Source organism: Lagopus muta, chromosome 3, assembly GCF_023343835.1.
Source record: "Lagopus muta isolate bLagMut1 chromosome 3, bLagMut1 primary, whole genome shotgun sequence".
Classification (NCBI taxonomy): domain Eukaryota; kingdom Metazoa; phylum Chordata; class Aves; order Galliformes; family Phasianidae; genus Lagopus; species Lagopus muta.
The window spans coordinates 69,290,934-69,307,121 of record NC_064435.1 but is presented as its reverse complement, the minus strand read 5'-3'; the positions used below and the strand labels follow the sequence as shown (position 1 = coordinate 69,307,121).

The 16,188-nt window shown below is 38.1% G+C and overlaps 1 protein-coding gene across 6 annotated transcripts in view; it reads left to right on the top strand.

Moving 5' to 3' along the window:
* The window catches only part of SEMA5A (semaphorin 5A), a 313,513-nt gene that overhangs the window by 104,745 nt on the left and 192,580 nt on the right, over window positions 1–16,188 (top strand). For all 6 annotated transcript variants that reach the window (XM_048939888.1, XM_048939884.1, XM_048939886.1 and 3 more), the window contains one exon: window positions 12,617–12,716. In XM_048939888.1, the coding sequence (XP_048795845.1) occupies window positions 12,617–12,716 (100 nt within the window). The remainder of the gene's footprint in view (window positions 1–12,616; window positions 12,717–16,188) is intronic.

The following is a 16,188-nucleotide window of genomic DNA, read 5'->3' as shown; positions in this document are numbered from 1 at the left end:
TCAAAGATTTGCAGAGGTTGGAAGGGATCTCAAGAGATCAACCTCACTGACAAAGCAGGTACCCTACAATAGGTTGCACAGGTAGGAGTCTGGACAGGTCTTGAGTATGTCCATAGAAGAATTCACATCCTCCCTAGGTGACCTGTTCCAGTGCTCCATCACCATTACTATAAAGTTCTTCTGCATGTTTGTATGGAACTTCTTATATTCAAGTTTTAGGCCATTATTCATTGTCCTTTTGCTATGTAGCACTGAGAAAAGCCTGGCCTCATCCATTTGCCTCCCACTTCCCTTTAGGTATTTATAAACATTTATCAGTTCCTCTCTTATTCTGTTCCCCAGGCTGAACAGAGCCAGCTTACTCAGTCTCTCCTCATAAGGAAGATGTCCCAGTCCATTTATCATCTTTGTGGCCCTACAGTGGACTCCTCCTGGGGAGTCCCTGTCTTTTTTAAACTGGAGAGTGGACACAGTTTTTCAAATGTGGTCTCATCAGGGAAGACTGGAGGGGGGGAAGAGGGGGGGAACTTTCTTTTGAATGCACCCCAGGATACTTTGGGCCTTCTTGGCCACAAGGGCACACTGCTGGCTTATGGCTAACCTGTTGTACAGCAGGACACCCAGATCCTTCTCTGCAGAGCTCATCTCCAGCAGGTCAGCCCCTCACCTGCACTGATGCATGTGATTATTTCTCCCCAGATGCTAGAATTGCTCTTGTTAAACCACAACCACATCAGGTTCCTCTCTGCCCAGTGCTCCCATCTGTCCAGATCTTGTTGAATGGTAGCACTGCCTTGTAGTGTGTCCAGTGTTATGACATTCTACACTAAGAAAATGTTCTTTACAATTTCTGAGGATTAGGAGATGATTGTACACTTAGCTCTTACAGTACGATGACTGAAATACTTAATAATGTCAAGTACCTGCAATCTGACAGTGTTCTTTAGCAGAAAATTTGTGGAGGTGTTTTTGTTTGTTTGTTTGTTTGTTTTTTGCTTGCTAGCAACTCTTGTTTGTTTGTTTGAGGTCTTTTTTTTTTGATTTTTTTTTTCCTTATTGTTGTTTTGGAGCAGCTGGGGTGTGTGTTCCAATTTGAAGTCCCAAGTCCAAGTTCATACTGAGATTAGCATCAGACTTTGTCTCCTTTGCTCTCTGTGTTACCATATATCTTTTTTTTTTTTTTTTTTTCCTTTTTTTCCCCCTGCATAAAATATCTTCAGGCCTGAAAATACTTTAAGAGGTGTTGTCTAGGGCAGAATTGATAGAATCAAGGAATTGTGTTAAGCATTGCAATAAAAAAAAAAAAGAAGTTTAGCATTGTAATATGCCACCTTAGGTGTCATTGCAGGACATTCATTTTGAGAAATAGTCTTGCTAATTGAAACAGGTGTTGTCCAGAAAAGTAACATGGTACTGTTTTAACTATCTACAGGCAACTGGGCTATGCTTATCTTCGTTACAGTAAATAAATAAAACTTGTGCAGGTTTCTTTGTGAAACTCCTCATTAAGACCAGATACTCATTTCCTATAATTGTACAACATGGTTTCCTTCAAGGTAAATTCTATGGCTGGGTGCCACAGCGATATTTGAATTGCTAAATGTGAAAAGTTAAGCCCCTCTACAGGGAGGGGAAGGCAGGCAGGGACAGCAGTGGGTGCTGGAGCTGGTAACTGGAAGGGGGAGCTGTGCTTACTGAGGAGAACATGGGCTACTGTCTGCTTGGAGTGCTGACTAGCAGAACTGCCCCAGTGAGGAACAAATCTCTCACTGGTGTGGGGAAGGTCTGATGCAACTAGTATTATTTCCACATGTGAAAACAGCTGAGATGGGTGGCATTGTTTTCACAGCTCAGAAAAACTCCATGTTTTGATAATGTACTCATCTGCATCTGAGCTGCTGAATGGTTCCCTACTCTGAAGTGTGGGTTAGCATACGTGCAAGGTGGTTTACAGTGCAGAGTGGGAAAAAGTTTCCTTTGCTTCAACCTCCTTCACTGAAGTTTTTTTTTTTTTTTTCTCTCCTGGGAATTCTACAGAGGTTTCTCACGCCCTTCTCATTTTTATTTATTTACTTAATTATTTTTCATGCCTTTTGGTTTGATTAGCTTTCTGAAACTTCTCCTGGTTTTCTGCTCTTAAATTATATGTTTCAGATTTAGGCCATTTCTCATTTTTGTGCCTTAGATTGAGCCATAATGTTAAGACTTGAAAATACCACTGCTGTGTACAGCAGATTCCTTATGCCTTTTTTTCCCAGGCTTTCTTGAACTAACAGCTGATGTGAACAGGATATACAAGCAGAAGGAATGTGCATCTGGTGCAGGATAATAATGCTTATGTTTTGCTGAGGTTGTCTCTCTATTTGACACCTCCTGCATTTGTTTTCTTTTTTCCCCAGTGTGTTCTCCTTCTCTATGCCTTCTACCTAAGTCTTCTATAAATTAGTTTCCATGCTGTCCCCCAAGCTTCCCTCTTTCTCTTTTTGTATATGAACTTAATCTTACTGTATTCTAGCTATGGTAGTGTTGTGGCCTAGAAAATATCCTGAAAACTTTCTGAAACTCTGTATTTTTGTGCTAGCACCTTTAATTAATACTGTATTATTATTCTGTGCTGCATAGTTTCTTGGTACTCTGAACGTAACCCACTTCTACTCAAATCCACCTCTCATTTGATGACAGACTTCTGGTCACCTTTAGTCTTAACAATCACTGTTTTTTTAAATGCAGTTTGTACACAATTTATTTTCCTGGCCTGAGTGTGTATATTTACACGTGACGTTCTTGGGTTGAAGTTTTACAACCAGTAAACCATTCCAACACTGCTAGAGTAAACTGGCTTTGATAGCCTCCAGTGATCTCTCAGATCTCTTTACTACCTGTTTAAACTCTTCTCGAATAATATGCTAAGCAATTTACTGTAATATACAAGAATTGTCCTAGCTGTGAACTGCCATGGAGATGGCTCCTCAGTTGCCCTTACAAACATGATGGCTGACAGTGATCTTGTGGCTCTGCAGGTGCCTCTCTGTGGAAGTTCTTTTTGTTGCATTTGTTTTCTCTAATGCTGCCCTTGAGCTACTGTTTGTCGTGTGTCCAGATATACATACTATTCAAAAAGGGGGGTGGTTTCTAAATCTCCTGTTGACAGCATCATAAAATCAAAAATTTGTAACGATTACTGTGAGGACAGCAGTGCCCTAAGAGCTGAGATGGCAGAGAATCTAGACAGAGACTGCTGTCCCTGCTGTGTTTCTATGTCAGTGGCCTGAAGCTTATATCAAGGTAGTGTTATTCAGAGTGATACTTTGGAGTATTTCACTGCAAAATGATGTGCAGTGACAAAATGGAAAAAGAATGACAGTGGAATGCAATGTTCAAGTAGACAAATGTGATTTGGTGTTGTATTCCAACACATCATGGAGAAAAACCCAGAACTAAGCTCCCAGACCCTTTAGTTTTGACTCTACCCATATCCTTTTTCATAACTTTTGTTTTTTAATGGTAGTCTGCATTGTGATATTTCTATGGCTCCTAGTTTGGGCAGTTAGTGAAGGTGAGTAGGCTTTTTGCTTTAAAGTGGACTAGGATTTGGAAATCCATATTTCAACTTCAGGTTTGAGCAACAGTCTGTAAGTCACTTAACATTTGTTCAAAATACAGCGCTGAAGATTGGGCAACTGAAAGTTTTTTAAACACAGTTCTTAGCACTTCAAACAGATGTGAAACTTACCTAGTTATTATTTCTAACTACAATGCTATCCTAAGATGACTTATACTGTGTAATTTAAAAACATTATAACATCAGATGCTCTATGTGTAAGTCAAGGTTTTTTTTTCCTTACAAATGAGGAGAGTGTGGTTAATGAGAGTTCTTCCTGCTAGCTAGTGAAACTTTGCTAAGTAGGTTTTATTGTTGTTTTTCCCCTTCTGGTTTTCTCGTTTCTGTGTACAAGAGAGAGGGGGGAAAAAAAAGGGGAAAACAAACAAAAACTTAACAACAAAAAGCTCTAATTGGATATCATGGCTGATGCCTTGTCACTATTTAGTTTCTACAGATCTCTAAAGTGATCTGAAGTGTGTAAAAACTGTGCTTGTGGCACTGAAACTGCTTTCATCTAGGTGGGAGTTAAGTCTTTTTTTCCCTTATAACTTGTGTTTGTATGCAACGTGTGTGTGTTTGAACAATGAAACATAAACAATTCAAAATCCTTGCTCAGAAAAATAAGAAATAAGTAGTCATTGTAGCAGATGTTACTGTCTCTTCCCTGGGGGCACAGACAGTCAGAACCCAAATTCCCTTTAATTATCCCAGTAATAGACATCTGCACGCACATAAGAATGCAGAAGTATGTATTTCTAGCTGGTGAAGGTTTGTCCATGCAAAGAAAACAGGAATGCAGGCTAGATTGTAGACCTTAGAATCATAGAACCACCAAAGTTGGAAAAGACCTTCAAAGTCATTCGGTCCAAACATCCACCACCAGTATTTCCCCACTAAACCACATCCCTTAGTGCAACATCTAAATGTTTCTTGAACAGAAGCACCTTGGGACTTTGGAGGTTAGAAGTGTGGGCTGTGAAAGCAGGTCAGGGAATCAGGGCAGGGCATTTGCTGTGTCTGTATCTCCCTTGCCCTGTGAGCCAGCAGCTGAGGTCATGACTTAGGGAATAACAAGAACAGTAGTAGAAGAAATGGGGAGCTGGGTAGAAAGTAAGTGTAAGAAAGAAGTTCTAAGTTCACTGTTCTATGTAACATATGGCTTATTTTAAGTGTAGAAACAGATACTTTAATATACTTTTTTTTTTTAATCCCAATTTAATAATAAATGAACTACTCATAACCCTGCTGTGTTATGTCCAAAATTGTTATGAAGCTGATAATAGTTGTTTAAAAACTAGGGGCCCAGTGAGCAGCTGGTGAACTTACAGGATAACATCAAGAGCATTTTTAGCCTTAGGATCTATCTTATTACATATATTTTAAAGTGCAGAGGAGCTGGCAGAGCTTCTAGGTTAGGCTTCAGGACCATGATATGTTGTGTTTGTTGGATGATAGAAGAAAGGTAGCTGCTTTGCTCGTGATCTAAAGAGATCTCCAGAATGGTGGGTTGTGAAAAGAAGCCATAGTTTTGAAGTTAGCTTTCTTTTTTTTCCCCTATAAGCAAAGTTGAGCTCTGAACTATAGATGGAGGTCTGACATGTTTTCACAAGGGGAACAAAATGTAGCATAGTAAGACTTAAAAGAGAAATATCTGTAGTTTGTGGTTGCTGATTTAATCTTGATGGGTAAAATAGCAACTCCGTCTTTTCTTTTATAAAGACTTGTGTTGCATTAGCTAAACTTGCTTATGCAATTGTTTTTATTTCATCCATTGGTGTGCAGAAATCATATTTTCTTATTTCATCCTACATCCTTATTCTAGAAACCTCACAGTTTTTCACTATTTAATCAACAGAATGTCTGTTATTTTTCCATCATAGAATCACAGAATGGCATGGGTTGGAAGAGACCTTAAAGCCCGTCTAGTCGCAATGCCCTGCTGTGGAAATGTTGCTCCATACTAGCTCAGGCTGCCCAGGGCCCCATCCAACCTGGCCTTGAGCACCTCTAGGGATGGAGCATCCACAGTTTCTCTGGGCAGCTGTGCCAGGGACTCACTGCCCCCAGTCTATTATTAACGTAAAAAGTGTTCTCAGTTTTTGTAGCGATTTTGGATTAGCTACTATAAATACATTTTCTTTTGGTTCCCAGTTATGATGTCTGCATACTGTTAAATTTGTATTACTAAAAGCAATTACTAAAAACAGCCCTAACATAAATGTACTCTTTTTGATGGGGGTCTACATGGAGTGACTTTCTCATTGAAAACAGTACTACGTATGTATAGTAGGCCTGTCTGTCCTAAGCCTTTCACTTTACAGAGGAACTGGTGCCTGGTGATACCACCTTTTTTTTTTTCCTTTGCTTTTCTCTGCCTATGCTGCATTTAGTGTGCTTTTGGTGTATTCCATTTAGACTAGTAGAGCTGCCTGATAGCAAACACTGTATGGTCTGTTACATTCATCACCTTCCTTAAATTTGACATCTGGATATTTGGACCATATACACAAGGATATGGCAAACATGTTCAAATCTAAGTAACAGGTGGATCAGGAATTTCACTGGGACATGGGGATGGGCTTGGCTTTTGGATATTTTTCAGGAAAAAAAAAGATCTTTTTATGTGTTCTTTCTGTAAGTTTAAATGATAAATAGTTTTTTTTTTTTTTTTTTTTTTTTTTTTTAGCTAATATTTGTAATGCAGTAGTTTCTCCTACTAGCATACTAAAGATCTAAGAAAAGGAACAAGAGCCACCTTCCTTGAATGTAATTCTTCATTGTGGGTGGAATACATATGTGCTTGCTATCCAAAAGTCGGGTTACTTATGCGGAAGTAGCAAGGAAGTGCGCAACTTCAACTCTGGTACTACAATGCAATGTTTTTAAGTACTGTCTTTAAACTCTGCTACTGTAAGATGCATTAATAATTAATTTGACTATGAAATGCAATGAAATGCGTGGTAAAGGATAGCACTGTAAATCCTGTAGAAAAGGCTAATGATTGTCCAGAGCTTTGACCTGAATCTGTATCTATATTGAGTGCTTATGGCTTTGCATCCTATGGGGAGTCTGCATGTGCAGTCCAGGAGGCAGGACTCCCTGCAGGTTCTTCCCGAATCATGGCTCCATTTTCTGTAGAAGCATGGGCAAGACATGGTTGTTTTACTGATACGTTTCTGCAAGACAACTTGCCTTAGCAGTCAGGATCTAAAGCTAAGGATGCCAACATACCATTGCATATAGAAAACATATGTCTAGAATTAAAGGTTTTGGAAAAGCAGTCTATAACAGGCAGGCATTCTCTGCTTTACAGTAGACTGCTATGTTTAAAGCATTCAGCTTCTACCATTCATTCTTCCAGCTTACAGAAGTATGGCAAGTAACAGGGCAGATATTTGTGCTCAGAATTGGAGATATATAATAATTATATTATTGTATATATTATAATTAAGTGTCTAATTAACGTATTGCTTATTACTTCTAACTCCTAGAACAAGTCTTTGCTTTGTAATAGAAATAGGAAAATATTTACTGTGCTTACTACAGTTGTAAGATGAGCAGGGGCTAGCTTTAATGATGTTTTCATTGTGACTATATCCAGCACTAAGAAAACCCATTAGAGAAACCTCATACTGACCTGTTTTGCAACAGTGCTAGACTAGTATAGATAGAAGAAGAATTTGCTCTAAAATAAGTAAAAATATGTGAAGAGTGACTAAATGTTATGAAGTAATGTATATGATGTACAAATATGTAAAGGATAGCTTTAAAGTTATGTAAAGAATTCCTTGTATTTGTATGGGTTTAAACACAATTTAAGTGTTCACTATGTATAGTTGGAACACTGTGCACCCCAAGTGGAATGAATTAGCTGTTATGGAGCTTTGGGTCTCCGTAGCTTGAGGAGGACACAGCCATTTTCTCAGGTCTTGCCTGGCTTCCTCTCCACTTCATTGACCTGCAGGGAAGCCATGGTGCCTGAGGGAGAGAAGTCTGTAAATAGCTTTGTTTTCAGCTCATCTGAGGAAACAAACACTTGTGTATGATATGTGTGTAAATATAGGAACTTTCTTCTAGCTAATTACAGATTTTTTTTTTTTTAAAGCCTTAAAGCTTAAAAGTTATTTAAATCTGGAAGTCATTGTAGTGAGTGCTGAGTAACACGTACCTTGAATAAACCCTAGGAAAGTAAGTTGTGTTGTTGACACACTAAAGCCCCTTTTGGATCAGTAGGTATGAAGTATGAGTGGTTTTGGATGGAGTACAGCCATTCTTTGCCTGAAATGTCTTGTTCTTTTGGCACCTGTGGAATAGTATTTGCACTTATTTCCATTATTCACTTGAGTTGTGGTACTTTCATGTGTAATGAGCTGATGACTTACCAGCAAGATAAGAGTGTGTTTAATTCATTACTGTGAGGATGATATGATGGAAGAGCTTAAAAAGAGCGATGATTGGAAATGTAAGAAAAAATGTGTAAACAGCAGTGAGTTACAAAAGATGCAACAGGTTTCAGCATGCCATTTTTCTTCTCTATTTTTTTTTTTTTTACCCTAGCACAGAGAGATGCTTATTTTCTTGAAGTTGTTTTGAATGAATTCATTATTCATTGAAGTAGGTAATAATGGGAAGCTTAAAATGAGGGCATAACAATCATGCTGAAATTGATACCGATGCTGCACAGGGATTACTGAAGAATTTCTTCTTTTTCTCAGCCTTTGTCCTAAAATAGTTAGCGTTGATGGATTCTGGAAATGTCACAGCAGAAAGTTTCCCAGTGTGCCTTGTTGGTCTCTAAAGAGTGCAGTGCCACAAAGAAACTCCAAGCCAGAGCATGTTGTGGAATGAGCAGGTAGATGGCCTCTTGCCATCTCTGGTAACTCTGCTGGTGGATCCCCCTGGGGTGAAGGGAGGCTGGCAGCAGGATGGCATGGGATATCGTGGAGGAGCTTCTGACATGTCCCACTGACTTTCAGGAGAATAGAGATTTGGTACAAATAGATATAACGGGGAGGTGAAATCTAAGATAGGCTAAAATCAATATGCAATCTCAGGAAGATGAGGATTAATGTACCATACTTAGATTAGATATGTTTAATTAGAAAACAACTTCAGCATTCAGTAGCAGATTTTAATTTTCTTATGATAAGATTAGTGATTTTGTACTACTGATGCCACCCAGAGACCTCTGTTAATATTGCAAATCTCATTTTCACAGTAGTTCGATTATTATTTTGCTAACAGAATATCTTCAAAAAGTGATTCTGCACAGATGTTTAATTTTGTGCTTCTTATTTACCCAAAAGGACACCATGGTTTGAAGAGGCGTATGTGTACATCATGAACACTATTAATTTTTCTTGATATCTATGTTAATTTTCTAGTGAGACTGGAGGTCTCATCTTTCAATTTCACTATTATCCATTAAAGATCACTTCTGAATTCATTTCTAAATATACCTCTTCCTCCCTTATTTGTCATTTTTCAAATTATTTTTTAGTTGCCATAACTCAATTTTGGTGGGCTGAACAGTGAAACTTAGGTTAGAGAAAACTTGACCGTTTCATTTACAAAGAACTGCAGAGCTGAGCAGCCTGTGGCTAGTTCACAGCAATGTACACCAGACAAGCCAGGGCCTGTTGAACAGACACTAATATTAAAGTAAAAATGAGGCACATTTCTGTACTTCCATTATTTGTATGATTATCTAACACCCTCCTGCCTAGCTTTGATTGTTAACCTCCTGTTAGAAGACTCCCTTGACTGTTCTACGAGCGGAGGGAACTACAGTGCATTTTTTGTTCCATGTGTTTATGAACCATGGCACACTTTGCTTCCTATTCAATCTAAGCTGCTAAAGAAAGAACCAAACCCTGAAAGATCCAGGGAAACCCACTGCAGTTCACAGCTTGTGAAAGAGCTGTAGGTTCCTCAAAATCTCTTGACTCTTTCCACATTTATCTTTTAATTTCATGGGAAAAGATCAATTTTCTTTTGGGAACATTTTTGAATTATAAGACTTGCAAATTTAGTACCACAAGGGCAGCTCTGAATGTGCCTCCTATCTTACTATGTTGACCCATGAACTCGGGCAGATATTGATGGTATGACAGTAGCATACAATGCATTACTCTTCCATGGACAGGCTTAAGTCTGAGAACTATGTGGAAAAGTAGATGTGCACATTCGCCTTTAAAAGAGGAGAAGATGGGGAGAAGATAGATTGAAGATGTGTCAGAATAATTTTTTTAAATATTAGGTGTGAGAAGAGAGGATTCAGAGAAGGACTGCATATTTAACTGTTGCACATGACATACAGTTGGGGGAAGAGGAGGGAAAACTTGGGATTGGAGAGAACTAGGGAGGAGTGGGATTGCTGTAACTTGTCACCTGTGATCAGCACGCAGCATAGCTTGGTCATATCAACAGACAGCTTTTAATTAACTTATGCATTCTTTATTTGTTGTAGTATACAAAATATATAGCTGTGTTATTTTGGAAAACATGTCATGTTGCATCTATATGAAAACAATTCAAAAATGAAATTATTCTTATTACTTTATAATGGGTTTTCAATTCTATGAAAATTATTTTATGGATGTTTAATAGATTCTTATACAATTCTTACTTTAAGGAGAATTCGTGAAAGAATGGAAAGAATTTCACCTGTGGGTTTTCAACTAGATTTTGATGTATGGGTAATTTTCTTCTGTGATACAGTTGCATCAATTCTTTATAGTGTGACTTGAAGCAGTATTCTACCAATAAGCTTTGATTTCCCACTTAAAAGGGCTTTGATTCTATTTTTGTTGTTATTTGCTTGCTTTCCTGTGCAAAAATATCACAGAGGTGTAGTTTTCTCCCATAAAAGTTTGCTCCTATGCAACACATGATGCTACTGTGGAAAACAAGGCATGGTTTTAGAGTTTTGATGAAAAGAAAGTAATTCTTGCTGCCATCTGATCTTCCTGACCTTATTCCCTCAAGCAAGAACGATGCTGAATGCAACAAAGTAAGGATAAAATAATTTATTGTTTGCAGGAGCAGAGGGGAACCAGATTTCAGTGAGATTTCCTAAATTCTCTTCTCGCTCCCTCACCTTGACTTGCCTTGCTCTGCCTGACCTCTGCCCTCCCTGCTCCAAACCTGGAAATGAAGTTGTTCACCTCCTTGCTGTACCTTGAAGTTTTATTTTACCGTACTGAGACAACAGGACGAGTGGAAGAGAATTGCTTCTTGGTCTCCTTGGGAGACTTCTGCCATTAACTCGTGTCCTAGGGTTGTTCTTCTAGCTTTGGTGCATCCTCTGCCCTCTGGCCTGGTTTTAAAGCTCTGAGTAAGTGAGCTTCTTAAAGACTTGCATCTCTATTTCTTTATCTATGTCCTACCCGATTTCTTGACTTTTTACAACTTTGGTATTGATCATTTCATACAGAAGGCATCACTGAATAGTTGAGGTTGCAAAATCAAGTATCCAAAAGGAAATGCCTGTTTTGGGCTTTCCTGTGCAGCCTTCTAAGGTGTAAGCATAAATAGATAAATACATGTAGCATGTATATATAGTATATATATATATATATAGCATATACAGCTATACAGGCCTATAATGTGTTAATGCGTATATATATTCTTTTCCCTGCTGAATCCTCCTAGGTTCTGTACACGGCATCTGTAGTGGTAGCTGGTGGCAGCTGTACATAGTTGTTTAATAAGTGGCCCTGTCCCCTCCAATGACCTGATTTGATAACCTATCCAGCACAGATGGAAACAGCTACAAATTCTGCAGAACGCCTACAAACTGACATTACAGGCTGGTAATTTCCCAGATGCATACAGGCTGTCATTAAAAATGCAGAAGTTAGTTTTCTGACACCCAAGTGATTCTACTGTGTGGTTCCATCTGTTTTTTTTTTTTTTTTTTTTTTTTTTTTTCCAAATATATGGTGCTGCAGCTTCTACACAGTATGTTCAGTGATTCTCTGCAATGGCTGAGAATGGCTGAGAATTTGGGCACAGAACAACATTTTTCTCCTGGGCTCTCTCTGTAGGCATGGATGACCTACCTGTGTTAAAACTTCAATATTTAAATTAAGAACAAATTATCCAGAAACAGGAAGAAGACATGGATTGTTTCAATCCAGTCTTTTGCAAAAGTAAAAATATCCATGTGAGTTAAGAAGAAAGTTTATAATGGGGGTTAATAACCTGAACTGCAGCTGGGGATATCAGTTCCAAAAATGACAATGCTGTAGTATTCTCGGGGGGGTTGGTGTTGACTGTGTTCCAAATAGCGTGACCATGTGCTCAGCCTTGGTCTTTTTATTGACTTTTTTGTAACTATAGTCCTTAAATAGATGGTTCAGCAGGTCATTGTGTCATATGCAAGTAGATTTCTTCTACTCTTGTATACATTCCATGTGACTGATTTGCAGAAAAATGTTTAAAAATAGCCTTTTGATATTGTGAAAATTAAGAGAAACTTCTGAGGGTTGTACTTCTTTGCAACTACACTTTCTTTAAAGAACCATTTATATTTTCAATACATCTACATAAAAATAAGTGAATCTTACTATGTTTCCAGAACAAAGTTTGTCTGTGGTGATATTAACACACTATTGTGTCAAACTAGTGATATGGATGCAAAAATAATAGCAGTACAAATACATAAAAAGCTGGTGTTCTACTGGTTACTGAGTTGGTTATTTATGTGTGTTTAATTTTGAAAATAGGAAATGCAGATACAGCTTGTTGTTGATTTTCAGCAGCTTGCCCTCTTTTCTGCCCTGTGTTTTATGTAGTAGTGCATTGGTCTGAGGAAGACAAGTTATAAAAATGCCTGATATATTTTATAAGTCTGTAGTGAAGATTATATGGCAAGGTGGTGGAAATATTCTATATTTCTTCAGCAGACCATAGTGAGAACTCACAGCCCCACGATATCTGCAAATGGACCTGATGTACTGTAACTATGATATTTACAATAACAAATATATTTTTTCTTCATTGTTTTAGAAATTGCCCCTTGGTTACACGTGTTCAGAGCAGAAGATGCTGTAGACTTCTCACAATTAACATTTGATCCAGGACAAAAAGAGCTTATTGCTGGAGCAAGGTGAGAAATGTATTTTCTTTTCATGTTGCATCAGATTTGATTTTATTATTTGATAAGTAATACTGAGCCAAATTCTGACATCAAGTTTCTCTTGTATGACTCTCTTCCTTTCCACACTCAGCTAAACACTGTTAGTTTATTTAACTTATTCCTGACCCAAGTTAAAAGATGGAATGCCTGCTATTGAAGAGTGCACAGTGTCTTACTCTTTTATCCTTTTTAAGAGGGATATCCTGGGGTACTCTCAAACTTTGGATGCAAACTTTGGATGCATACAGTAAAACAAGACAGATATTGTATGACACTGTGACAGAAGTTAGTATAACAAGAAACTTGTAATGATTTGGCTACACAATATCGCTCTTGCATGGATGATTCTAATAATTATTCAGTGCAGTGCCAATTACAATCTGCTGAAGACTGCAGAATTAGTGTTGAAGTCAGTGATAATCATCATTTCTACACAGTAAGAATGGTACTTTGCAAGCTGTGATAAATAATGATGCTGTTCTAGCTGTCAACATTGGAAGCACTGTCGGTCCTTATACACCATTTTTTTTTCCTCTTAGCATCCAAACTATAGTAAAACATTTTCCTTGGCAAAAGATCTTAACCAACTGACTTAAATAATAAGTCTTCCTTTTGAATATGTTTTACCGTACAAAATTTTTGAAGTTCTAGTCATGTCATTTTTTTGTTAGATTTAGCATTGGAGTATATTTGTTTCCCAATTTGTTTCCTAATTGAAAATGAGTTTGAACCAGACAGAGCAGTATAATGCACTGCAAGAAACTTTTGTCCCTGCAAGAGGTGAACCTTTCTGTGTCTAGCACACATATTGTACTATTCTTGAAGCACTTGCTATACTGTATGATGACATTCTGTGTTGTGGGGTCACAGATTCAGTTGATAGCACCCAAGCTATTGCTGGGGTGCTGCGGGCTCATAACTGTAAGAGTTGGTGTTACTGATTATGTACCTTTTACGTGGAGTCCTCCTGATTGTGTAGAGTGAATCCACTCCATGAGAATGTGATCTAGAGCTTCCGGCTCCTTTTCAGGAGTGATGCTTTCAGCCAGTTGTAGTCACAAATGGTTCCAAGGATGTTACAAATATGAATTTTCGCGAAATTTGAGAAGAGGAAATAAATTTCTGAGTGTGTGTGTGTGTGTGTAACTTTATCTTTTGAGTGATGAGTTCCCAGAGTTCTTCCTTGAAGCATTGTTTGTATCTATGCTCCACTCTAAGTCATCTGAATAGAGCATTAACATTATTATATTTGTGCTAAGGCCTGTGGATAAATTTTAGTTCAAGTTTCTTCCTCATGTACTTTATCGGCTTTACATGTCCTAAAAGCAGTGAGAAATTTTCTGTCCTAAGCTGCAAATGTGCTCTAATAAAAGACAGTGAGAAGAATGCACTGTTTATTTCTCATTTCCTGTGCAATATCATTTGCAGAATCGTTTGTCTTGAGTTATTCCAAGAAATTATAAGTTTTTTATTATCTTGTGTTCTTGTACTAGCACTTTTGTATTCAAAAACTAGTAACTACATCAAATGAAATTTCACTAAGATTAGGCCAATTAAAATTTCCTGTTTTAGTGGTGAAAATGATAGTCTGTAATCTTTTAACATGTTACCCAGTCATTCAGTAGTAGTGCAGCACGTGGCAAAGATACAAATAAACTTGCATTAATATATTAGTTGATTTACATTGTCAGCAGAAGTACTCTCATTACAAATTATATCTCAAGCATCCAAACAAAACTGAGGGGTCACACTTATTCCCCTAGGCTTCTGCTTTAGTTGAGCTGATTAAGAATGATTTTCACAGCCCAGAGCTCTTCTATCTTCCATATTCTATAGCCTCCATAGAGGTTTATGACTTCTTTAATGTAATGAGCAAGATGGAGAGGATCCCAGCTGAGATACACGCTGGATTCTCTTTGGAGGCTAAGCAAAAAAGGCAGATATGATCCTATGAGTCATTAGAAACTGTCTCCACTAGTGACAGAGAAAGATTGATACTATTGCACAAGATTCTTGAGAGAATTAAACTGTAATAGTGTATATAATTCTGCTTGTATATGCTTAGAAGAGATGTAGGGAAGAGCTGCCAGAAGAAAACTGGAATCAGTGTTGGGAGAAAAGGCTGAGCCTGTGCGCAGTGACTGCCTGTAAATCCATCAGTGGGTACATCTAGTGGAGGAAATAGCTGTATTAACTGTACAGTAGTGTTGGCAGTAAACCAAATCATTTCAAGTTGGCCATGGGTAATTTAGTCAAGAAACAATGAGTTTTGTCACATTTTACCAGTATGAACAGAAGAAAAATAGCTATTCTTGAGATAGAGATCTCTAAATATATGGGAGGAAGAGTATTTTCCATAGCAGGCAGTTAGCCGGATGGCTATTTGCAATCCTTTATTGCTAAAATTAGTCTTGCCTACTCATTTTGGGAAATAAAGGTGATCCTCTGGTTGTCTGTGAATGTTCTGCAGCTGTTTTGCAAAAAAACTTAATTTTTTCTCCTGGACACAGCTATCTTCCCATTCTCAGGAGACATCTCTGGCTGCCATTTTGTTTTGTGAAATGTCCAGTTCTCCTGCAGGTTTTGAGTTGATTAATTAGGAGTATCTTAGGCTCATTTCACTTTCCTTCCACCACCCATAGAGATCTCTGAAAACTATCTGAAGTGGACCAATGCTAGCTGACCATTTCAATCATCCCACCCACCCTAGCACTAGGATTTTCCTTGTGCTACGGTATTGCCTACAACTTGGAACAACTGCCCCATTTCCCCCATTCCTCCACCCCCATTCTAGAGAGAAATTATCAATCTGAGTAAAGGTTCTTTCTGGCTCAGTCTGGCTTATTTCTAGAGTGTGCACAGTTATGTTTCTCTGAATGCAATAGAATAAAGTAACTGCAGTCAATTTTTGTTAATCGCCTCTCAAGTTTCTCACGAATCTTGTACTTCAACCGTGGGAGGTGTCTTGACCTCCTAGGTCACACTTAAATGCTTTTCCTATCATGAAGTCCAACTTGTTTTAGTAGTGACTGCTTTAGTTTCTGAATATTGCTGTTCAGTAAATGTTCAATTATACCTTCTGTTTCAATGTTAAAAGAACACTAGCAGAGCTAGTGTTTAGTGTAGGCTTGCACTTGTCTGCATGTCAAAGAGTTGACAATCATTAACCCCCTTCCAGTGTAACACGTTTGCTTAATAACGTATTGAATCTGAAGCACAAATGTGTAGTACTTTTCTTTTAAAACCCTATAATTGTGTCTTCTGTCAACCTGCTGTGCAAACTGAGATATATGTGTGCTGTTGGCGAGGGTTTCAGAGGGAGAGGAGTGTCTTCTAAAATGATGGATGAATTAACCTGGATCTCAGTAACAACCTTCCATTGCTCTGATTGCCTGGGACCTTTTCCCACAACTTGCCTGTGTAGAAAATTTAATTTAGTTAG